A 25,438-nucleotide genomic window follows, 5' to 3' on the forward strand; every position below is an offset into this window, starting at 1 on the left:
ACTTTGCATCTGTGTTCACTATGGAGAAGGACGGTGTAGGTGTAGAAATCAGGGAGGGGGGCTGTGATATACTTGAACAAATTAGCATTGAAAGGGAGGAGGTATTAACGGTTTTAGTGGGCTTAAAAGTGGATAAATCCCCAGGCCCAGGTGAGATGTATCCCAGGCTGCTATGTGAGGCAAGGGAGGAGATTGCAGGGGCTCTGACACTAATTTTCAAATCCTCTCTGGCCACAGGAGAGGTGCCAGAGGACTGGAGGACAGCAAATGTGGTACCATTATTCAAGAAGGGTGGTAGGGATAAACCAGGTAATTACAGGCCAGTGAGTCTAACATCATTGGTAGGGAAACCATTGGAAAAAGTTCTGAGGGACAGAATTAATCTCCACTTGGAGAGGCAAGGATTATGAGGGATAGTCAGCATGGCTTTGTCAGGGGGAGATCATGTCTAACAAATTTGACTGAATTTTTCGAGGAGGTGACTCGTTGTGTGGATGAGGGTAGTGCAGTTGATGTAGTCTACATGGACTTCAGTAAGGCTTTTGACAAGGTCCCGCATGGGAGACTGGTCAAGAAGGTAAGAGCCCATGGGACCCAGGGTAATTTGGCAAATTGGATCCAAAATTGGCTTAGTGGCAGGAGGCAGTGGGTGATGGTCAAAGGTTGCTTTTGCGATTGGATGCCTGTGACGAGTGGTGTACCGCAGGGATCGGTGCTGGGACCCTTGCTGTTTGTAGTGTACATTAATGATTTAGAAGTGAATGTCGGAGGTTTGATCAGTAAGTTCGCAGATGACACAAAATTGGTGGTGTCGTAAATAATGAGGAGGAAAGCCTTAAATTATAGGATGATATAGATGGACTGGTAAAATAGACAGAACAGTGGCAAATGGAATTTAATCCTGAGAAATGTGAGGTGATGCATTTTGGGAGGACTGACACAGCAAGGGAATACACAATGAATAGTAGGACCCTAGGAAGTACAGGGGATCAGAGGGACCTTGGTGTACATGTCCATAGATCCATGAAGGCAGCAGCACAGGTAGATAAGGTGGTTAAGAAGGCATATGGGATACTTGCCTTTATTAGCCGAGGCATAGAATATAAGAACAGGGAGGTTACGTTAGAGCTGTATAAAATGCTAGTTAGGCCACAGCTGGAGTACTGTGTGCAGTTCTGGTCACCACACTATAGGAAGGGTGTGATTGCACTGGAGAGGGTGCAGAGGAGATTCACCAGAATGTTGCCTGGGCTGGAGTGTTTCAGCTATGAAGAGAGACTAGACAGGCTGGGGTTGTTTTCCTTAGAGCAGAGAAGGCTGAGGGGGGAACCTGATAGAGGTGTACAAAATTATGATGGGCATTGATATGATAGATAGGAAGAAACCTTTCCCCTTAGCGGAGGTGTCAATAACCAGGGGGCATCGATTTAAGGTAAGGGGCAGGAGGTTTAGAGGGGATTTGAGGAAAAATGTTTTCACCCAGAGGGTGGTTGGAATCTGGAACACACTGCCTGAGGGGGCGGTAGAGGCAGGAACCCTCACAACATTTAAGAAGTATTTAGATGAGCACTTGAAACACCAAAGCACACAGGGCTGGGAAATGGGATTAGAATAGATAGGTGCTTGATGGCCGGCATGGACACGATGGGCCGAAGGGCCTTTTTTCTGTGCTGTATAACTCTATGACTCCATAAGTTAGAGGAGGGGATTCTACAGAAGTTATGCTTAGGGTAAACACAATAAAAGCAAGAATTTTAAGATTAAAGGAGCATGATTAGATCTACACTGTAGAATAATGCACGGATGGAGCTGTCCTTTATAAGGTAGCAACATGATTGATGTCGTGAATTGAAGCAGACAGAATCATTATAGAATTCGGCAGGGTAGATGCAGGGAGGATGTTCCTCCTGGGTGTTAGGCGGGGTGGGGGGGTGGGTGGGGGCGGACCCGATTGCTGCCCGCGATCGGCTGCGCGCTGCCATTTTAGGCGGGCGGGCCAATTAAGGCATAACGTGCACCCGGTAGCGCTACCTGTGCGGGCGGGGGGAGGGGAGGGAGAGTCTGGTGCTTCAATCTCCCCGAGGCACGGAGCTGCCTCAGGGAGATTAAGTTGATAATAAAACTTTTTTTTATAAATGAAGTAAAAAATTATTGAAACATGTCCCCTCCTTGTGTCACATGAGCTGGGACATGCGTGTGAACTGACCAAAATTTATTTATTAATATTATAAAACCTGCAGGAAACCTCAATCCCACCCGTGGATGAGGTTTTCCTGGAAAATGCGAAGGCCGCCTGGACTCTTCGCCTGCCCCCTCGACAACCTTAAGGTTGGACAGGCAGCGTTGTTAATAAGGTAAATTGCTTTATTAATGGCCTTAATGGCAAAATTGAAATGATGCGCTGATAATGCCCGACATCATCTCGCGTCACTTTAGGCCTCGGTGCGTTAGGCCCGTGCCTGCAGGCCGAAGGCAATATTCTGCCCAGAGAGTAGAGGCAAACAGTTGCTTTTTGGAGCGGAGGAAGGTTTATAGTGGAGTTTCCCACAGGTCAGTGTTAGATCCCCTGCTCTTTCTGACATATATATTAATGACCTGGACCTTGGTGTACAGGGCACCGTTTTAAAATTTACCGACGACACAGAACTTGGGAATATTGTGAACTGTGAGGAGGACAGTGTTAAACTTTAAACGGACAGAGACAGGTTGGTGGAGGGGGCGGACAGGTGGGAAGTGTGCAGGGAAGGGTGAAGGGGTTTGTTTTGGTAGGAAGAATGCGAAGAGGCTATATAAAACCAAGGGTGCAATTTTAAAGTGGGGGACAAGAGCAGAGGGGCCTGAGGTTATAAGGTGCAAGAATCATCGAAAGTGGCAGGACAAGTTGAGGGCAGGGTGAGTAAATCATACGGGAATCTGGACTTTATTAATAGGGGCAGAGAGTACAAAAGCGAGGAGGTTATGATAAACCAGTTTTCAGGCACAAGTAATTTTACACATGTCAGGGCTACTTGATGTAGAGACAGCATTGATGCATGAGAGAGCAATGGAGCGGCACAGATAGGTTCACCTTACCTGAGAAGTTTCGTGTGGCCAACATTGTAGTGAGAATCGCCCCCTGGAAACAAAGGAAAGAGCAGCTGTGAGGACAGGTATTTGGACTGTTTGGTGCTCTGTTCTAACTCCAAGTGAAATGCATTCATAACAAACTCAGCGTTAATCATACCTAGCATTGTAAGTCAGGCTGTAGTGTACATGCCTGCTCCTGCATATGCTGAGACCATGTGATCTGGCTCTTTCTCCTGCTCAAACAGGTTCTCTGGGCAGTCCTGTCCCTCCCGTCACTCAGTCTCCCCTTACAGAACGTACAAGATTTTCCAAACTGAAGTTGATGTCATTTAGTCACCTGAGGATCATTAATTCCTGATACGCTCTCGTCTCCTCTTTTCAATCTCGCTGACATTTAAAAATAAAAATTCGTTCTCAGGGTGTGGGTGTTGCTGGCTGGGCCAGCATTGAATGCCCTTTTCTAATTGCCCTTGAGAAGGTGGTGGTGAGCTGCCTTCTTGAACCGCTGCAGTCCCTGTGGTGTAGGTACACCCAAGGCGCTGTTAGGGAGGGCGTTCCGGGATTTTGACCCAGCGACAATGAAGGAACGGCCGATATATTTCCAAGTCAGGATGCTGAGTCACTTGGAGGGGAACTTCCAGGTGGTGGTGTTCCCATGTGTCTGCTGCCCTTGTCCTTCTAGACGCTAGAGGTTTGGGTTTGGGAGATGCCGGCAAAGGAACCTTGGCATCTTCTGCCAATAAGACAGTGGCCGGGGTTTTCCGGACCCACCGCAGGGTGAGGCGGTGCCCCAGCCAGAGGTCCATTGACTTGCTGTAGGACCGGAAGATCCCGGAGGTGGGTGGGTGCAGAAAATCCCGCCCGTAGCTCTTTATTCCAACTCTTTGTGTTCTATTTCCCAGTCACACTGCCTCCATACCCTTTGGATAACATGGAGATGAGAATGGTGCACAGGAAGCCAAGTGTGGTCCGATCAAGGTTGATCCAAGTTCACTAGAACTTCTCCGCTTGACAGTTGCATCTGTCTAGAAATGAGGTCCCCGGTGCTACAGGTGCTCTGGACTGTCAGCTACGCAGCTCACTCAGTTGGATAATAAGATAGACATACCTTAAGCTTCCTTCTTGCGTTGAATTTCTTCAAACAGTCAACTGTCTCTTGCCTGTGCATACAGGAGGCCACAGTAGCACGATGCTGAGGGGGGGGGAAAAAAAAACAGGAGAATGATTATTTTAACAGCGCATTAATGCAAAGTTTCCCGAAGCAAAGGACTGACGTTCTGAATAAATGTCTGATGACCACAGCATCATTTCTGGAGGAAGACCACTGTAAAAGCTGAAGTGTTAACTCAGCACTCGCCCTTCAGTCTGAAGGTTGGGGATTCAAGTCTGACTCTGGTCAACTGAAATGCAAAGTGCAACGCTGACGCTCTGGCCTCTTTTTGGATGAGGCATTAAACCATTAAAAGCCGGTGAAATCAGATTCCATAGGGCCTCACAAAGGAGCTTCTGAACTTGAGGAGTTTTAATTTGCAGGGTTACCAGGAAAGATCTCTGGGGTGTGGGACTACATTGGTCTGCGCTATCAAAGAGTCAGCCAGGCAGGATGGACCAAATGGCCTCCTCCTGTTCTTTAGGGTTCTATAACTCCTTCAGATTCCAGTTTCAATGTTTAAAATTGCTGAACCCACTTTCTTTTCTGTTAGTTCCAAGAGTGAAATGGTGTGAGGCTGCCACCTGCTGGTGGCCTGAGGTACAACCCCCCCCCCCCCCCGCCACCTCTCCCCCAGCTGGCCTTCTCTGTCCTTCCACAAACTCCAAGTAAAAGGTTGCATTACGGCCCTATAAAACCCATTGCGCAGAGTCTGGTTCAAGGGCATGCAAAGGGTACTCAGGAGAAATACAGTGGCGGAGGGTGGGGGTGGGTGTGGGGGGGAAGTGCAAACATTTGACTTCTGCGGGAGCCCATAAACTGTAGACAGTAGTTTGATCCCGCATTCTAGACACCGCCAATTTCCCTTTCCCAGTGACGTCATTGGCTGGGATGTATAACGGGCACCCAAACCTTTACCGCCACTTGATGTGCCTATGGGTGCACAATGGAAATTGGTGCGTCATTAAGAGATGTTCCCCTGTACTGAGCCCGTACACAAAGCAACCTAGGGATCTGGGATAGTATCAGGGCAGAACTACACTGCAGTTACACCCCTGATTCACCCAGAGCGTAAACTGTACACACAGTCTATCAGGACTCCAGTTTCAATGGAAATCTTGGTTAAAGGTGCGGCATTCAAGAAATGAATCATGGTTAACCCTTAAATAAAAAATATAAATGTCAAATTTATTTAACACATTTCCATCAGAAAACCTTTGGAATAATCCAAGCGCACAGGATTTTAAAGATTCATTTATGGGATGTGAGTGTTGCTGGCTGGGCCAGCATTCTTGGCCCGTCACTAATTACCCTTGAGAAGGTGGTGGTGAACTGCCCTCTTGTGTTTTTTAACCAGGGTTCTGCGAGAATTCCTAAAGGATTTCATGAAATTTTCAGGTGATTTGAAAAATTGCACAAAATTTTTCAAGATGTATTTAATGAAAAATAATCATTAAAATATTTTGCATTTTCATTCATTTGTTTGATGGTGCATTACTTTGTTTTCAGTTTTGTTTTGTAATATATATATATATGAAAATGTATATATTATATATATCTATAATATATATAAAGTCTGATGTTGTTTGGAAAGATCGATGGTAAAAGAGATGGGGGTAGACAAAAAACGATCTTTCTGAAAAGCCTCACAAACTGGATGAATATAAGACCAATGAAGATGATCCATGTTTCTACAGCAAGATTAACATGGGGGTCCATGGTAGCTGAAGGGAGAGAGATAAGGTGGGCGGAGAGAAGGGAGAGAGAGTTGGGGCTCCACAGAATTTCACAATATATTATAGGATCCCTTAATCAACAACAGGGTTGAAAATCAGTGCTCTACCCTATCATGGACTGTACCCTATCATGGACTGTACCCTATCATGGACTCTACCCTATCATGGACTCTACCCTATCATGGACTCTACCCTATCATGGACTCCACCCTATCATGGACTGTACCCTATCATGGACTCTACCCTATCATGGACTCTACCCTATCATCTACCCTAACATGGGCTCTACCCTAACATGGGCTCTACCCTATCATGGGCTCTACCCTATCATGGGCTCTACCCTATCATGGACTCTACCCTATCATGGACTCTACCCTATCATGGACTCTACCCTATCATCTACCCTAACATGGGCTCTACCCTATCATGGACTCTACCCTATCATGGACTCTACCCTATCATGGACTCTACCCTATCATCTACCCTAACATGGGCTCTACCCTTTCATGGACTCTACCCTATCATGGACTCTACCCTATCATGGACTCTACCCTATCATGGACTCTACCCTATCATGGACTCCACACTATCATGGACTCTACCCTAACATGGGCTCTACCCTATCATGGACTCTACCCTATCATGGACTCTACCCTATCATGGACTCTACCCTATCATGGACTCTACCCTATCATGGACTCTACCCTATCATGGACTCTACCCTATCATGGGCTCTACCCTATCATGGACTGTACCCTATCATGGACTCTACCCTATCATGGACTGTACCCTATCATGGACTCTACCCTATCATGGACTCTACCCTATCATGGACTCTACCCTATCATGGACTCTACCCTATCATGGACTGTACCCTATCATGGACTCTACCCTATCATGGGCGCTACCCTAACATGGGCTCTACCCTATCATGGACTCTACCCTATCATGGACTCTACCCTATCATGGACTCTACCCTATCATGGACTCTACCCTATCATGGACTCTACCCTATCATGGACTCTACCATATCATGGACTCCACCCTATCATCTACCCTAACATGGGCTCTACCCTATCATGGACTCTACCCTATCATGGACTCTACCCTATCATGGACTCTACCCTATCATGGGCTCTACCCTATCATGGACTCTACCCTATCATGGACTCTACCCTATCATGGGCTCTACCCTATCATGGACTCTACCCTATCATGGACTCTACCCTATCATGGACTCCACCCTATCATGGACTCTACCCTAACATGGGCTCTACCCTATCATGGACTCTACCCTATCATCTACCCTAACATGGACTCTACCCTATCATGGACTCTACCCTATCATGGACTCTACCCTATCATGGACTCTACCCTATCATGGACTCTACCCTATCATGGACTCCACCCTATCATGGACTCCACCCACCCATGTATTCCCCTTGCCGAGTTGATTGATAAAATCTTAGATGCCACTGGAAAATGCCATGAACACTCGTAACTCTTTTGGAGTTAAACAATTAAACTAAATTAACAAAATAAGGGGTAAAACAAGCACAGCCCCTAAGTCAGGTTGGCTCTAAAACCAAGGACAAAGTTTAAAGGAAACTTACAAACATTAAACCAAAATGTGATTAAAGGGGTCGATAAAACACCCCAGTCCCCGCGGTGCCCACCGGGCACGGAAGGCATCGATGGTGCCAGCAGACACCGCGTGCTCCCTCTCCAGGGACACCCAGCTGTGAATGTAGATGTGGAAGAGGGACAAACAATCGGGCGGGACGACCCCCTCGATCGCCCGCTGCCTGGACTTGTTAATGGCCAACTTGGCCAGGCCCAGGAGCAGGTTCACGAGGAGGTCCTCCTCCTTCCCGGCCTCCCCTCTGCACCGGGTGTCCGTAGATCAGGAGCGTGGGACTGAAGTGCAAACAAAACAGTAATAAAAGGTTTTTCAAATAACTGAAAATGAACACTGGTAGACGTACCGAGATCCAAGGGTGTTTGAGTGCCTCGCCTGCGGAGATGCGTTTGGCAGGGTTGATTGTCAGCATCTTGTTGATGAGGTCTTTTGCCTCAGGTGTCACGGTGTCCCACTCCGGAGACGGGAACTACAGAGAGAGAGAGAGAGAAAATACATGAAAGAAAACCAGGAATCTGCCAATCACCCAACATATTTTATTGAGAAATCCCAGTGAGCTGCCAAGATCGCCCGTATGGACCAAAGATGCGGTTAAACCCACAAGGAAGGAGGACAAAATGAATCAAATGTCTGGTAGCTCATTGAACTCCAAATAAGTTATTAAAAGCTTATAGACAAAGAAAGGAAGGAGAGAAACAGAGGTGAGCAGCCTAAAGCTGAGGAACTGAAAGGTTTGAAGGATGAGGTAATCACGGAAGACAAGCTGGGGATAATTTTCACCTTCATGCATGGACATTGATCTGGCAGAGCCGATTGTCCACCTATGGTAGAGCATAGGAACAGGAGGAGGCCATTCAGCCCCTCACGTCTGTTCTGCCAGTCAATCAGATCATGGCTCCACCCACCCAACCTTTGCTCCATATCCCTTGATACCTTTCACCCAACATAAATACAGCATGTTACCTATAATATACAGATAGCTTAGAAATCATGGATGAAACTTCACCGTTTATTTAGTATTGTGGCAAGTGAAAAAGCCAGTCTCGTTTTACGAATTTGCAATAACTGAAAGAATAGCTTCTTTGTTTGATAAGGAGTAGATACACTTTCTGTGTTGAGATGTCTTGAGTTGATCCCATAGAACATGGGCTTATTTGACATAGCCCCAATTAAAGACCCTCAGATTTGTGCAGTGGGATGGGTGGGTGAGGTGGTGGGGGGATTGTTGGGGTTTAACTGGCTGTAGTTAGTACTGATGGTAAATTCCCCATTGTTTGTCCAACTAAGACCAGCCCATCCATTATGGCACTGGTTTGAAAATGAACCTGGGATCCCAATCCACAGTGACAGAGGTACCACTCCAGCTCCTGTTAATGTTCCAGGTCAATCAGTGACCATGTCCTGGAGTTTTCCAGTTCCCCGCTTACCTTGGGGGCTGTAACTGGACAGGGCAAGAAGGCTTGTGGGCCCCTGTAACCCTGAGGAATACTGGTGAGAGTATAACTCCTGGTTGAACTAACTGAGCAAGACAGGTAGGTGTAGGGCTGAAGGTTAGTCCACCTGCCCTCCTGGGTAGGGGCCGCTGTGAGTTAGGCTAATGACTTGTCCATGTGAATATGTCTTTCATTTCAGAAACAAGACTGGCAAATATAAGCATCGACTATGGAGAGCCTCAATCTGCTGGATGTGAGCCTAACTAACTAACTAGTTAAGTTGCTATAGATCTGGCTGGCTCAGGTAACTGGTTGTTCTGTACTAATGGGAGATCACCCACGCGCTCCTGACATAACAAGAAGATCCCAACATCTCCCTCCCCGCCTCACCCACAGACTGATTATGGTTGACAGGCTCTAACAATGGTACTTACATCATAAGCCCCAGCTTTGATTTGTTGGTACAGTCTATGTTGGTCTTCATCCCAGAATGGTGGGTAACCAACCAGCAGAATATACAAGATGACACCTAGTGAAAACAAGACATGGGCAAAGGGAATAGAGCTCAGTTCATTATCCTGCCATCATATCAACATCCTGGGGGTTACCATTGACCAGAAACTGAACTGGACTAACCGTATAAACACTGTGGCTACAAGAACAGGTCAGAGGCCAGGCATCCTGTGACGAGTAACTCACCTCCTGACTCCCCAAAGCCTGTCCACCATCTACAAGGCACAAGTCAGGAGTGTGATGGAATACTCCCCACTTGCCTGGATGAGTGCGGCTCCCACAACACTCAAGATGCTTGACACCGTCCAGGACAAAGCAGCCCGCTTGATTGATGCCCCATCCACAAACATTCACTCCCTCCACCACCGACGCACAGTAGCAGCAGTGTGTACCATCTACAAGATACACTGCAGCAACTCACCAAGACTCCTTAGGCAGCACTTTCCAAACCCATGACCACCACCATCTAAAAGGGCAAGGGCAGCAGACAGATGGGGACACCACCACCTGGAAGTTCCCCTCCGAGACACTCACCATCCTGACTTGGAAATATATCACCGTTCCTTCACTGTCGCTGGGTCAAAATCCTGGAACTCCCTTCCTAACAGCACTGTGGGTGTACCTACACCACATGGACTGCAGCGGTTCAAGAAGGCAGCTCACCACCACCTTCCCAAGGGCAGTTAGGAATGGGCAATAAATGCTGGCCCAGCCAGCGAAGCCCACATCTCATGAATGAAGGAATTTTTAAAAAATCTTGTCCTGAGTTAACCATGTCACATTCGTATGAGCCTAGAAATGACTGGGATATTAGTTAGATCCCTTGCGTTGAAACAGCGAGCAGTGGAAAGAAGATTAAGAATCTGCATTCCGATATCGCATGTTGTTAGACTCTCGTTAACAACAACTTGTATTTATGTCGTGCCTTTAATGGAGTAAAATGTCCCAATCAAGCAAAAATTGACACTGAGCCATATGAGGAGATTCTAAGACAGATGAGCAAAGGTTCGGTCAAAGAGGTGGGGAAAAAGGAGGGTGCTATAGGATGAGACTGAAGCGGAGAGGTAGTATTTCAGAACTAATAGCTGAGGCAGCGGAAGGAGGACCAATTAAAATCGGCGATACGAAAATGCCAGAACTAGATGAGACCTCCGAGGGTTGTGGGGCTGGAGAAGGTTACGGAGGTAGGGAGGGGTGAGAGGGATTTGAGAACGAGGATGAAGGAGTTTACAGAGTGGCGCAATAGGGTTTCCAACATGATGGGCCGAATGGTCTCTTTCTGTGTCATAAATGTTCTATTTTCCTATGTTTCAATTAGTACAAAAAGGAAAACTACCGATTATCATTCGATCGAGGGCAGGAACACAAAACAGACCAGCAACTCATTGTGCATCACAATTAACTTTCTGCCAGTTTGTAACCCACCAAGCAGAATTTAAAGTCTACATCTGACCCAAGAGAGGAAAGATGCCATCCAGTCAATGCCCTCATAGCCAGCAGACAGGCTGCAAGGCCTGCTTAGTGCGAGTCGAGGGTGAGTGGGTAACACTCCCACCTCTGAGTTAGAGAATTGTGAGTTAAGTCCCACTTCAAAGAGCCAAGTATAAAGATACAGGCAGGCAATCTTAATGCAGTACCGAGGGAGTGCTGCACTGTCAGAGGGTCAGTACTGAGGGAGTGCTGCACTGTCAGAGGGTCAGTACCGAGGGAGTGCTGCACTGTCAAAGAGTCAGTACTGAGGGAGTGCTGCACTGTCGGAGGGTCAGTACTGAGGGAGTGCTGCACTGTCGGAGGGTCAGTACCGAGGGAGAGCTGCACTGTCAAAGGGTCAGTACTGAGGGAGTGCTGCACTGTCAAAGGGTCAGTACTGAGGGAGTGCTGCACTGTCAGAGGGTCAGTACCGAGGGAGTGCTGCACTGTCAAAGGGTCAGTACTGAGGGAGTGCTGCACTGTCAGAGGGTCAGTACCGAGGGAGTGCTGCACTGTCAGAGGGTCAGTACTGAGGGAGTGCTGCACTGTCAAAGGGTCAGTACCGAGGGAGTGCTGCACTGTCAGAGGGTCAGTACTGAGGGAGTGCTGCACTGTCAGAGGGTCAGTACTGAGGGAGTGCTGCACTGTCAGAGGATCAGTACTGAGGGAGTACTGCACTGTCAGAGAGTCGGTACTGAGGGAGTGCTGCACTGTCAGAGGGTCAGTACCGAGGGAGTGCTGCACTGTTAGAGGGTCAGTACTGAGGGAGTGCTGCACTGTCGGAGGGTCAGTACTGAGGGAGTGCTGCACTGTCAAAGGGTCAGTACCGAGGGAGTGCTGCACTGTCAGAGGGTCAGTACTGAGGGAGTGCTGCACTGTCAGAGGGTCAGTACTGAGGGAGTGCTGCACTGTCAGAGGATCAGTACTGAGGGAGTACTGCACTGTCAGAGAGTCGGTACTGAGGGAGTGCTGCACTGTCAGAGGGTCAGTACCGAGGGAGTGCTGCACTGTCAGAGGGTCAGTACTGAGGGAGTGCTGCACTGTCAAAGGGTCAGTACTGAGGGAGTGCTGCACTGTCAGAGGGTCAGTATTGAAGGAAAGCTGCACTGTTGGAGGGTCAGTATTGAGAAGGGTGCTGCACTGTCAGAGGGTCAGTACTGAGGGAGTGCTGCACTGTTGGAGGGTCAGTATTGAGAAGGGTGCTGCACTGTCAGACGGTCAGTAGTAAGGGAGTGCTGCACTGTCAGAGGGTCAGCACTGAGGGAGTGCTGCATTGTCGGAGGGTCAGTACCGAGGGAGTGCTGCACTGTCAAAGGAGCAGTACTGAGGGAGTGCTGCACTGTCGGAGGGTCAGTACTGAGGGAGTGCTGCACTGTCGGAGGATCAGTACCGAGGGAGTGCTGCACTGTCAGAGGGTCAGCGCTGAGGGAGTGTTGCACTGTCAAAGGGTCAGTGCTGGGGGAGTGCTGCACTGTCGGAGGATCAGTACTGGGGGAGTGCTGCACTGTTGGAGGGTCAGTACTGAGGGAAGAAGCACAGAAGGATGCCATTGTGCTGTTTGAAGAGCTATTCAATTAGCCCCACTTCTGTTCTTTCCCCATTTCCCTGCAATCTTCTTCCCTTCCAGCATCCATTCGATTCTCATTTGTCTTTCTTTCAATGTAAACACCTGCTGAAATATTTGACTAACGCATCAAGTCTGCACCACTTCACCCTAATCCCCACATTCATTCCAGTCTATCTGCAGAAAATGACTTTCATATAATTTTATTGCAGGATATTGAGATTGGTGCGTAACACTGCTCATCTGGGAAATTCATATTTTCATCACTTTAATTGGGCATAATTCCTGCAAAGCAAATGTGAATAATTGCTGAATGTACTTCAACAATACCAGATACCCTCACCCTAAATTAATCAACAAACTCACTGGGAGGTTAGAATCCACGGAGAGGTGGGATGGGGTGAAGTGATTGGAGGTTGTTTGGTTCAGAGGAGATCGGAGAGAATTTCCTTTCCACTGGCTGACCTTACAAGGGTATCAGAGGGCAGAGTCCTGACTGGGTAGGTAGCAGGAGGGGGAGGAGGCCTGGGGTGAACAGTAGAGATGAGGTGATGGACGGCGAGTCTAGAGTCTTATCAGAGACCTGTCAGGGAGTATTTATCCAAAACCGAACCCCAGGTGATTAAGTGGGTGGGTAGAGTGCACGAAGGGATGGAGTGGACGCGGGCTGTGGGAGGAGGTTAACCGGGTGGGTAGAGTCCATGATGGGGTCGGGTGTGCATTAATGTAGCTTCTTTAGTAAATAATAAAACACTCCATGGAGCTTCACGGGAATGCCATGAGTCAAACATTTGACACCCGGGCTTTAGGCTTTCATCCTCGAGGTGGGTAGCGGGAGTCCGTAAAATTCCCGGCCCGGCCCGGCCGCCTCAGGAGAAAGTGCCTGTGAAAGCCGGATTTTCACTGCTAGAGGGAGGCTGCGGGCTGGAGTCAGGCCAGCTGACCCAGGCAAGAGGTTGAAGGCAGCCACAGGGGCTGCAAGGTACCGAGGAGGGCTGTTTGCTGTGGCTCGATGCTGTGGGACTTTGTCCCAGTTAAAATAAAAACGGAAAGGTCCTCCAGCCCTCAACCCTCATACCCCCTCACCCCTCATACCCCCTCACCCCTCATACCCCCTCACCCCTCATACCCCCTCACCCCTCATACCCCCTCACCCCTCATACCCCCTCACCCCTCATACGCCCCCTCACCCCTCATACCCCCTCACCCCTCATACACTCCCCATGTCCCATCCATGCCACCTCATGCCCCCCCACCCACCTCCTAAGGCCCATCATGCCCCCCCCGTGCCAAGGTAAGGTTCTCTACCAACCCTTATGACTCCCTGGTGCCCCCTGATACCAAGGTAACACTCCCCATCCACTTTCCATAGCCCCACATGCACCCCCATGCCAAGGTAACCTCCCCGCCCACCCCCAGTGGCCCCATATGCCCCTTCATGTCAAGGTAAGGCTCCCTGCTCACCCCCTATGGCCCCTCATGCCCCCACCACGCCAAGGCAAGAGCGCCCAAACAACCAAAAACCTTCTGATTCTGGGATGAGAGTGTTACCCGCCCAGGAGGGAACCAACAGCCAATGTAGAAATACAGTGAATGTGCAAACAAGCTTGAGGAACATCCGACCCTGATCACCTCCTGTCCCTTGAGTAACGAGCCCTCCACCCACGAGACTCCCAGTTCTACAATAATAAATCCCTTGGCCTACACAGAAAGGGTGATGAACTGACAAATATTTTTCTTCCTTTCACACAACAAGGAGCTGCTGTGAAAATATTTGCCACAACACTTCACTCCTACTGTCATGCGCTTAATTTAGCTCCGTGACTCCTACAAACTCATAAAAATATTACAATCTCTGGGGAAAGCATCATCTGCTTACCACAAGCCCACAGGTCCACAGGCTTAGCGTAGGGATCCTTCCTCAACACTTCAGGAGAGAGATAGCCAGGAGTTCCGGCAAAACCTGGAAACACAAGGGAGAGGATGAAAGGAAGAGATATCAGGATATGTCCAGCGGATCAAATTAAGCGATAATAAAAACAGAAAATGCCGGAAAAACTCAGCAGGTCTGGCAGCGTGCGTGGAGAGAGAAACAGAGTTAACGTTTCAAATCCAATATGACATAAGGACATAAGAACCAGGAGCAGGAGTGGGCAATTCAGCCCCTCGAGCCTGCCCCGCCATTCAATACGATCATGGCTGATCTCATTTCGGCCTCAACTCCAATTTTCCGCCCTCTCCCCATATCCTTTCAACCCGTTACTAATTAAAAATCTGTCTATCTCCTCAAATTTATTCAGCGTCCCGGCATCCACTGCACTCTGAGGTAGTGAATTCCACAGATTCATGACCCTTTGAGAAAAGTAATTCCTCCTTATCCCTGATTTAAATCTACCACCCCTTAGCCTAAAACTATGGCCTCTTCCTTAGTTCTGAAGAAGTCATATTTGACTTGAAACGCTAACTCTGTTCCTCTCTCCGTGGATGCTGCTAGTCCTGCTGAATCTTTCCAGCATTTTCTGTTTTTATTTCAGATCTCCAGCATCTGCAGTATTTTGCTTTTATTAAATTAAGCGTTGCTCGGTTCCCCACCTTGTTCCCTTTGCCCATTCTAGAAATGCCCATTGCTGCTCCTGTCCGCTGTTGGAAGGAGTCCTGTTCGTGCTCGCTGACCGACATTCGCTTCCAGTCTGGCAACTCCTCGATTTCAAAACACTCGTCCTTATTTTCAATCCCCCCCCCTCCATGATCTCCCCCTCCCGATCTCTGTCATCTCCTCCAGCCCTACAACCCTCCGAGATATCTGTACTGCTCAGATTCCAGCCTCTTGCACATGACCCCCCATCCCTTGCTTTTAATCGCTCCACCATTGTCTGTGCCTTTAGCTGCCTGGGCCCTAAACTCTGGAACTCCCTTCCTAAACCTCTCCACCTCTCTCTCCTTTAAGACACTTCTTAAAACCTACCTTGGTGGCCCAAGCTTTTTGACACCTGCCCTAATATCGCATGCGGTTTGGTGTCAGATTCTGCCTGTTAACACTCCTGTAAAGTGCAAGATGTTTTTTACTATGTTAAAGGCACTAAATAAATGCAAATTTTTTGTTGTTGAGCAAGCAAATGACAACTTGAGCTCTAATAACAACTTTGAGGTGTCTCGGTATCCAGAACACGCTTACATCAGATACCCCTGATGGGGTGTTTCTGTTGTATGGTTATCACAGCTTGGTGTGAATATTTTCACAGCAGAGTGCTGATTCTATCCATCAATTAAAAACACATTACAGAGAATTTACTGCATAGAAACAGACCATTCAGCCCAACTGGTTTCTCTACCTCTTCTCTGCTCCTTTAAGACACTCCTTAAAGCCTACCTCTGTGACTGAGCTGACCTAGTATCTCCTTATGTGGTTTGTTTTCAGTCAAATTCCGTTTGCTTATGCTCCTGTGAAACACCTTGGGACATTTTATTCATTTAGCGAGCTATAGAGAGGCAAGTTGAAGTCATAAAAACAAAATACTGCAGAGGCTTTGTAACAGGAAACAAAGGGTAATGGTCGATGGATGCCCTTGCGAATGGAAAGTTGTCTCAAGTGGTGTTCCACAGGGCTCGGTGTTGGGACTCTTGCTGTTTGTGTTATATATTAACGATTTGGACGTGAACGTTGGGGGGCACGATTGGGAAATTTGCAGATGACACAAAGATTAGCCAAGTAGTGGATAGTGTAGAGGATAGCCATAATCTCCAAAACGATATAGGTGGGTTGGTGGAGTGGGCGGTAAAGTGGCAGATGGATTTTAACATAGAGAAGTGTGAGGTCATACATTTAGGGAGGTCAAACAGTTACAGGGATTACACAATAAATGAGAATATACTGAGAGGGGTAGATGAAGTGAGAGATCTTGGCGTACAAGTACACAGGTCCCTGAAGGCAGCAGTTCAAGTAGACAAGGTTGTAAAGAAGGCATATGGAATGCTCTCCTTCATTGGCAGCGATATAGAATATAAAAGTAAGGATATAATGTTGGAATTGTATAAAACACTGGTGAGGCCACAACTGGAGTATTGTGTGCAGTTCTGGTCACCACATTACAGGAAGGACGTAATAGCTCTGGAGAAAGTGCAGAGGAGGTTTACAAGAACGTTGCCAGGGTTAGAAAAGTGTAGCTACGAGGAGAGATTGGATAGGTTGGGGTTATTTTCCTTAGAACAAAGAAGGTTGAGAGGTGACTTGATTGAGGTGTACAAAATTATGAGGGGAATAGTTAGAGTGGACAGGATAAAATTGTTTCCCTTGATGGAGGACTCTAGAACCAGGGAACATAGATTCTAGATAAGCGGCAGATGGTGTAGGGGGGACATGAGGAAGAACTTTTTTACACAAAGGGTAGTGGGTGTCTGGAATTCGCTGCCCAAGTTGGTGGTAGAGGCAGAAACTTTAAACTCTTTTAAAAAGTACCTGGATCTGCACCTAAAGTGCTGTAAGCTGCAGGGCTATGGGCCGGGTGCAGGAAGGTGGGATTAGAAAGGGCACCTGGGTGTCCTCGGGCTGGCACGGACAAGATGGGCCGAATGGCTTCCTTCTGTGTTGTAACTTTTCTATGGTTCTATGCTGGAGATCTGAGATGAAAACAGAAAGTGCTGGAAATACTCAGCAGGTCTGGCAGCGTCTGTGGAGAGAGAAACAAGAGTTAATGTTTCAAGTCCAACGTGACTCTTCATTGGGTTCCAGCGTAGAGTGAGTCACATATCGGACTTGAAGCTTTAACCCTTTCTCTCGCCACAGATGCTGCCAGACCTGCTGAGTACGCCCAGCACTTTCTGTTTTTATTTAAGCAAGTTATTGTCATCGTTGTTGATGGGCCAATAATCCAGAAAAACTGGTTGGTGTTCAATTCCCAGTGGATTTTTAAAAAAAGTTAGGGCCAGAATTTTTACCTCACTGGGAGAGTGCCGCCCGACCCGAACGAGCGTAAAATGACGCGCGATGACCTTGGGCGAACATCCTGATGTCATCCCGCACTTGCGCGATATTTCGGTCGGCGGGCGCGTGTGGAAGGCAGCTGTGCTCCCGCCAACAATTAGCAGGCCTATTGAGGCCATTAAAGTACCAACTAAATGTAATTTTTCACTGTCCGTCCAACCTTATGGCCAAAAGAAATGGGGACTTCACCTTTGGTGGCCATGCTTATATTTGCCTCTGGCAGTGCTATAACAACAGCTCGCATTTATATAGAACCATTAATAGAGTCATAGAGGTTACAGCACAGAAAAAGGCCCTTCGGCTCATCGAGCCTGCCCCTGTCAAACAAGTACCTAACTGTTCTAATCCCATTTTCCAGCACTAGGCCCATAGCCTTGTATGCCATGGCATCGCAAGGGCACATCCAAACACTTCTTAAATGTGAGGGCTTCTGCCTTTATCACCCTTTCAGGCAGAGAGTTCCAGATTCCTTCCTCACAACCCCTAAGTCTCCTGCCCCTTACCTTAAATCTATGCCTCCTGGTTATTGATCCCACCACCAAGGGGAAAAGTTCCTTCCTGTCCACCCTATCTATGCCCCTCATCATTTTATACACGTTAACATCCCAAAGAACTTCACAGGAACATGCTGAAGGCAGGGGCACACCATACAACGTACAGGCCGGTTTCTGAGCTACAGAGGATTGCGGGTATAGTAGTCTCCCCCCCCTACTCCATGACCGACTGACATGTTGACATCGTGGGAGGGTAGGGCTGGTTGGAGACAGGAGCTTGGCCCAAATAGGGTCCCGGATTCAGTCTCCAGTCTGTGCTGAGTTCTACCATGTTTAACAGTGTCCACAAGCTAAGGAGAGATATCTATCAGGATCACTGTTCCATTGTCCGGGTTGGAGTGGGTTAATGTGTGGGCTGTGATGCCCCCCATGACACAACAGCACACGCATCAAGATAGCTACCAGAGGCTGACTGTTGCCTGATCAACTGTACTCCAACAGGAAATAACACCTCAGGGCAGACCAGAAAGCCAGGGTTACAAATAAAATCAAACCAGCTTTACAAAAACTGGTCCACATAAGAAACCCACCCTGCCTCTTCTAGGCAAGTGACATTGCCGATCATGGAGAGTCTTATATCTCACAGCTGTGCTCCTGGGGGACGTTAGTTTGCCCAAAGCCCAGTGAGAATGTGGGACTTGTTACCACAAGGAGTGATTCAGGTGCAGTTAGAGGGAAGTTAGATAAACACATGAGGGAGAGAGGATTATGAGATGAAGAAGGATAGAAAAAGGCTCATGGGAAGCAATGATGCTCACAAGTTCCTGCTAGGCCGAAAGGCCTGTTTCTATGCTGTCTGTACATTCGATGTTTCTGACAGGTGGTGAGGGTAAGGGGGTGCGCCCTTACAAGATTCACCCACGCCATATAATGTTACCCGAGTAACTTCCCTCCCTCTCGGTCAACGCGAATGCTACCCGTTCCCTCCACCAACCCTGTCTGCGGTGTAAACCGATGCCCGCCCACACAATTCGGGTCACTCTTGGCCCCGGGGATTGGCCAGGGTCAGCGGGCGCGCGGCATGGGGGCTGGACCCCTGGCCCACCGGGCCCCTCGGGCAGGGTGGAAAGTTCGGCTGCAGAAATATTTGGCCGCTTAGCTTGTGACGGTGGATTTGGAGAATTCTTCAGGCATTGTCCACTCACCAAACCAGGCCTGTTGGTCCCCTTCAACTTCTATAGCCAGGCCGAAGTCTGCGAGCTTCACGGCAGCTCCTTTGGACTTGGATGCGAGCAACAGGTTTTCAGGCTGGAGTCGGAGGAACAAAGAGGCAAGATTGGCAATTAAATAGAGAAAGGCCTATTTAATGAGCTAAACCTTTATTCCAGTCGTAACCCAGGTTCATGCAAGTCAACTTGCGACAATGAATGATAAAAGCAGACTACTGCGGACGCTGGAAATCTGAAACAAAAACTCAGCCGGTCTAACACCATCTGTGGAGAGAAAAAAAATACTGAGTTAATGCTTCGAGTCCGTATGACTCTTCTTCAGAGTTAAAGAGAAGTAAAGATGTGATTAAATTTATACTGTTTAAGGTGGGGTGGAGCAGGTGAAGCTGGGTAGAAGGCCAGCGATAGGAGAGATTGCCAGAGATAGTCATGGACAAAAGCCTGTTAATGATAGTGATACTGGCTAGAGGTGGTGCTAATGGTGGCATTAGGGTAAGAAAGCAGAATGTGATAATAGCAGGACAAGGGTAAGCACTCTGGAAAGAACAACATGAACAAGTGACAGATGGCCCTTGCGGGGGTGGGGAGAGGGGGGAGGGGATGGTCATGCGAAGAAAGATTGAAAATAGGATAAAAGGTGGGGATAAAACAATGAATAAAAATGAAATTAAATAAAAATAAAAATAAATCAATAAAAAATAAAACTGAAAACAAATATTGAAAAAAGAGGATAAAAAAGGGGCTGAGGATGGAGGAGAGAGTTCATGGTCCGAAGTTGTTGAATTCAATATTCAGTCCGGAAGGCTGTAAAGTGCCTAGTTGGAAGATGAGGTGCTGTTCCTCCAGTTTGCGTTGAGCTTCACTGGAACATTGCAGCAGGCCAAGGACGGACATGTGGGCATGAGACAAGGGTGGTGTGTTGAAATGGCAAGTGACAGGGAGGTCTGGGTCATGCTTGTGGACAGACTGAAGGTGTTCCGCAAAGCGGTCACCCAGTCTGTGTTTGGTCTCTCCAATGTAGAGGACACCGCATTGGGAGCAGCGAATGCAGTAGACTAAGTTGAGGGAATTGTCACTTGCTCAAGTTGTCCTTTCCATTGTGCTTACCCTTGTCCTGCTTTTATCACATTCCGCTTTCTGACCTTAATGCCACCATCCGTACCTCCTCTAGACCAGTACCACTATCATTAACAACCCTTTGTCCTTTTGACCATGACTATCGCTGGCAATCTCTCCTTTGCCTCCACCTATCACTGGCCTCTTATCCAGCTTTACCTGCTCCTCCCCCCTTAGACAGTATAAAATTCATCACATCTTTACTTCTCTTTAACTCCGGAGAAGAGTCATACGGACTCGAAATGTTAACCCTGTTTTTTTTCTCTCCACAGATGCTGTCAGACTGGCTGAGTTTTTCCTGTATTTTCTGCAACAATGAATAGTCGTTTCCAGATACTAACCCTTCACAATTGCCCACTCCTTCGGACAGAGCCCAGCTTTTTCAAATTAATCCCACTAACTTTCCCCCACTGATGTCAGCTGTGGCTCAATGGGCATCACTTGATCTTGTTTGAGTCAGAATGTTGTGGGTTCAGCAGAGGTGGGGGGAGGGAGTGGTGGTGGTGGGGGGAGGGAGTGGTGGTGGGGGGAGGGAGTGGTTGCTGGTGGCACAGTGGTAAGGTCACTGGGATTTTATTTTATTCATTCAAGGGACATGGGCGTCGCTGGCTGGGCCAGCATCTATTGCCCATCCCTAATTGCCCTTGAGAAGGTGGTGGTGAGCTGCCTTCTTGAACCGCTGCAGTCCATGTGGTGTAGGTACACCCCCAGTGCTGTTAGGGAGGGAGTTCCAGGATTTTGACCCAGCGACAGTGAAGGAACGGCGATATATTTCCAAGTCAGGATGGTGAGTGACTTGGAGGGGAACTTCCAGGTGGTGGTGTCCCCATGTGCCTGCTGCCCTTGTCCTTCTGGATGGTAGTGGTCATGGGTTTGGAAGGCGCTGTCTAGTAATCCAACGGCGATTGCTCTGGGGACAAGGGTTCAAACCCCAACATAGCAGCTGCTGGAATTTAAATTCAATTAATCAGTAAAAATCTGCAAGTGAAAGCTTGTTTCAGTAACGATAATTATAAAACTATCATCAATTGTTGTAAAAATTCAGTGAAGCATTTATTGAAATGCAGTCACTGTTGGAATTTAGGAGACAACCCACCACCCGGTTCCTTTAGGGAAGGAAATCTGCCGTCCTTACCTGGTCTGGCCTACATGTAACTCCAGACCCACAGCAACTTGGTTGACTCCTAGCTGCCCTCTGAAGTGGCCTAGCAAGCCACTTGGCTCAAGGGCGATTAGGGATGGGCAATAAATGCTGGCCTTGCCAGCGACGCCCACACCCCATGAAAGAATAAAAGAAAAGCCCACTCTAGGTACTTGAATCCCATGATCCAGGCTGACATTCCTGAGGCCGGTGTCGAGGGAGAGCTGCACTGTCAGAGGTGCCGTCTCTCGGTTGAGATGTTAAACCGAGGCCCTGTCAGCCTTCATAGAGGGGCGTGAAAGATCCCAAGGCATGGTCATTCATTTCATTGCTGTCTGTGGGAGCTTGCTGTGCATAAATTGACTGTCCTGTCTCCTGCATCGCAACAGTGACCACATTTCAAAAAGCATTTCATTGTCTGTAAAGCACTTTGGGACATCCCAAGGTCATGAATGGTGCTGTATGGATGCAAGTCTTTTTTTGCCCTTAGGCAGGAGTACATATTAGATATCCAGACTCCAGAACAGACCATAGTGCGGTGATAGCACTTGGCACAGATCCAGGCCCGGGACTCTGAGCACTCAACACAATCTTCCAACCTCCCAGAGGGAATCTCGCAGGTTTGTTTCAATTCCCCTGGTACAACATTCTTCATCAGGAGCACGAACTCAAACTTCTTACCCACAATGTACAAAGAAAATCCAAATATCAAAATCTGCTTAAATAACCTGATAACATTTTACCATCCCATCCATATGTTTAAGTCCCTTGAGAGCCTCATCCCTCCTTGTCCTCTGTAACAGCCTTCAGCTCTACAAATCTGACAGCTCTGAGCTCCTCCAGTTCTGGCCTCTTGAGCATCCCTGATTTGAATCGCTCCACCATTGGCGGCCACGCCTTCAGCTTTCTGGACCCGAGCTCTGTAATTCCCTCCCTGAAACCTTCCCTCCTCTCTCCCCTCCTTTAAGATGTTCCTAGCTCTTTGACCAAGCTTTTAGACACCTTAACTAATATCTCCTTATGTGGCTTGGCGGCAAACTACAGTTTGATTTAGGCTCTTGTGAAATGCCTTGGGGTGTTTTACTATGTTAGGGGTGCTATATAAATGTGAGTGGTTTGTTGTTGTAACTGACCATTTAGGGTAAAATAAGCAGGAAGGGACAATGAATGGCAGACAGCAGTGAAATTAACAAGTCTGTCACTTACATGATGTTTCTAGATGGTGAGCCTGTCACATTCTGCATTCAGTGCAAGTGCACATATTGTTAGTACATGTACTGTAATCATCAGATTATCAACTAAATAGGAGAAGACCATCTCGCACCAGGGTATTATTTGAAAGTCAATTAACATCTCTGACACATGCCGCCTGCATAATCCTTCCTCATTTTATAAGCTTTCCATATTACTTTGCATCGCTTGGCACCTCTGCCCTTATCAACACGATATGAGGGCTGCAGAGTTTTGCACATTTCCCCACAGTTGCCTGTAATGATTACATCAAACCTGCCTCCAAGCCCAGCTACAATTTAAAAGCGCGACTTAGAAAAAGATTAATGTCACACGAATCCTAGTTACAAAGGCAAGAAACAGCAAACCAGGAACAGGCTGCTCCTACAATCTGTGCCCAGTTTGTAGAAATACTGAGCCTCCCTTCAAATCACCTAGCGAAACAAAGTCATAGGCACAGAGAAACGGAAGGAGCCCATTCAGTCCCTCCAGCCTGCTCCGTCATTCTTTTAGATTATAACGAATCTTTACAAAATAGAATTACGGACTGCCTAAAGCACAGAAGAAGGCCATTTGGCCCATCAAGCTAATGCCGGTTCCCTACAAGTGCAATCCAGCTCGCCCCACCTCCCCCCTGCCCTTTCCATGTAGTTATGTAACTTTTCCCTTCAAGTAATCACCTAGTTTCTTTTGAAAGCCAAAATGGAATCTGCCTTCACCACACTCTCAGGCAGTGCATTCCGGATTTTAACCACTCACTGCGTAAAACTGTTTTTCCTCTTGACGCCGTTCGTTCTTTTCCTTGTCACCTTGAATCCGTGTCCTCTGTTTCTCAATCCTTCACCCAATGGGAGCAGTTTCTCTCTATCAACTCTGTCCAGACCCCTCATGTCTGAAAAGCAACTGTTCACCACATATCTGTTTCCTGTCCTTCAGCCAATTTCGTCTCCGTGCTGCCACTGTCCCTTTTGTTCCATAGGCTTCAAATTTGCTGGCAAGCCTATTGTGTGGCACTTTATCAAATGCCTTCTAGAAGTCCATGTACACCGCATCAATCTCATTACCCTCATCCAAAAACTCAATCAAGTTAGTTAAACATGATTTGTCTTTAACCAATCCCTGCTGGCTTTCCTTAATTAATCCATATGGATTCAGGTAACTGAATTTTGTCCTGGATTATCATTTCTGAAATCTTGCTTGTCACTGAGGTTAAACTGACTGGCCTGTAGTTGCTGGGTTTATCCTTACATCCTTTCTTGAACAAGGGTGTAACATTTGCAATTCTCCAGTCTTCTGACATACCGCACCCCCCCACCCCCCCCCACCCCCCACCTCTCCATATTGAAGGAAGATTATGGCCACCGCCTCCTCAATTTCCACCCACCCTTCCCTCAGCATCCTAGGATGCATCCATCCAATCCTGGTGACTTATCCACTTTAAGCACAGCCACCCTTTCTAAATTCCCCTCTTTATCAATGTTTAGGCCATTCAGTACCCGAACAAAGTCTTCCTCGGTAAAGACGGATGCAAAGTACTCATGCAATACCTCACCCATGCCCTCTGCCTCCACACGTTCATGTATTTAGTCCCTGCTCGACTCCACCTCTTCTCTTGCCATCCAGCTACAGGTTATATACCTATAGAAAAATTTTGATTCCCCTTTATGTGAGCTGCCAGTCTCTTCTCATGCTTTCTCTTTCCCCCTTACTTCTTTTTATACTTGCCCTCTAAACTTTCCATATTCAGCCTGGTTCTCACTTGTACTATCAACCTGCCTTCTGTCATATGTACTCTTTTTCTGCTTAATCTTGCTCCCTATCTCTCGCATCATCCACAGAGCTCTGGCTTTCTCTGTCCTACCTTTCCCCCCCTTGTAGGAATGAACCTCGACTGTACCTGCACCATCTCCTCTTTAAAGGCTGCCCATTGTTTCATTACATGTCTTAACTCCATCTACCCGCCATAGTTCCATAACCTTTAATTCGCTTGTCGAACAAAAATCCTACTTTCCATTGGACCCCAACAGCTTTTTGGGAGAGAGAGGTCCAGATTTCCACCATCCTTTATAGTAGGATGTTATTTTAACCTTTAATGCCAAGTGAAAGAGAATTACTGGTGTTTTATTTGTCCTTTATTCTTTCATGGGATATGGGTGTAACTGGTGAAGCCAGCATTCTGTTGCCCAGCCCTAGTTGCCCTTGGACTGAGCAGCTTGCTCGGCCATTTCATAGGGTGGTTAAGAGTCAACCACATTGCTGTGGGTCTGGAGTCACATGTAGGCCAGACCAGGTAAGGATGGCAGATTTCCCTCCCTGAAGGGCATTAGTGAACCAGATGGGTTTTTAACAACAATCAATGATAGTTTCATGGTCATCATCAGACTTTTAATTCCAGATTTTTTTTAATTGAATTCAAATTTCACCATGGGATTCGAACCCAGGTCCTCAGAGCATTACCCTGGGGTCTCTGTAATACTAGTCCAGTGACAATACCACTATGCCATCACCTCCCCCTTCTTCAGAATGCTATGAAATTTTGCACATCCAAACAAGGATGTTATTAGGGGGAGACGGGGGAGGAAATAAATACAATAACTATCACTAGAGAAAAAGTATTAGGGAAACTAATGGGACTAAAGGCTGATATGTCCCCTGGACCTGATGGGTTGCATCCTA

The 25,438-nt window shown here is 47.6% G+C and overlaps 1 protein-coding gene across 2 annotated transcripts in view; it reads right to left on the reverse strand.

Moving 5' to 3' along the window:
- LOC144686030 (calcium/calmodulin-dependent protein kinase type II subunit alpha) overlaps positions 1–25,438 on the reverse strand; it is a 226,952-nt gene that overhangs the window by 20,524 nt on the left and 180,990 nt on the right. For both annotated transcript variants that reach the window (XM_078551175.1, XM_078551176.1), the window contains 6 exons: positions 19,252–19,354; positions 14,451–14,534; positions 9,459–9,553; positions 7,938–8,060; positions 4,175–4,258; positions 3,073–3,115 (listed from right to left, as the gene is read on the reverse strand). In XM_078551175.1, the coding sequence (XP_078407301.1) occupies positions 3,073–3,115; positions 4,175–4,258; positions 7,938–8,060; positions 9,459–9,553; positions 14,451–14,534; positions 19,252–19,354 (532 nt within the window). The remainder of the gene's footprint in view (positions 1–3,072; positions 3,116–4,174; positions 4,259–7,937; positions 8,061–9,458; positions 9,554–14,450; positions 14,535–19,251; positions 19,355–25,438) is intronic.

The sequence above is a fragment of the Cetorhinus maximus genome, chromosome 10 (genome assembly GCF_964194155.1).
Source record: "Cetorhinus maximus chromosome 10, sCetMax3.hap1.1, whole genome shotgun sequence".
Lineage (NCBI taxonomy): Eukaryota > Metazoa > Chordata > Chondrichthyes > Lamniformes > Cetorhinidae > Cetorhinus > Cetorhinus maximus.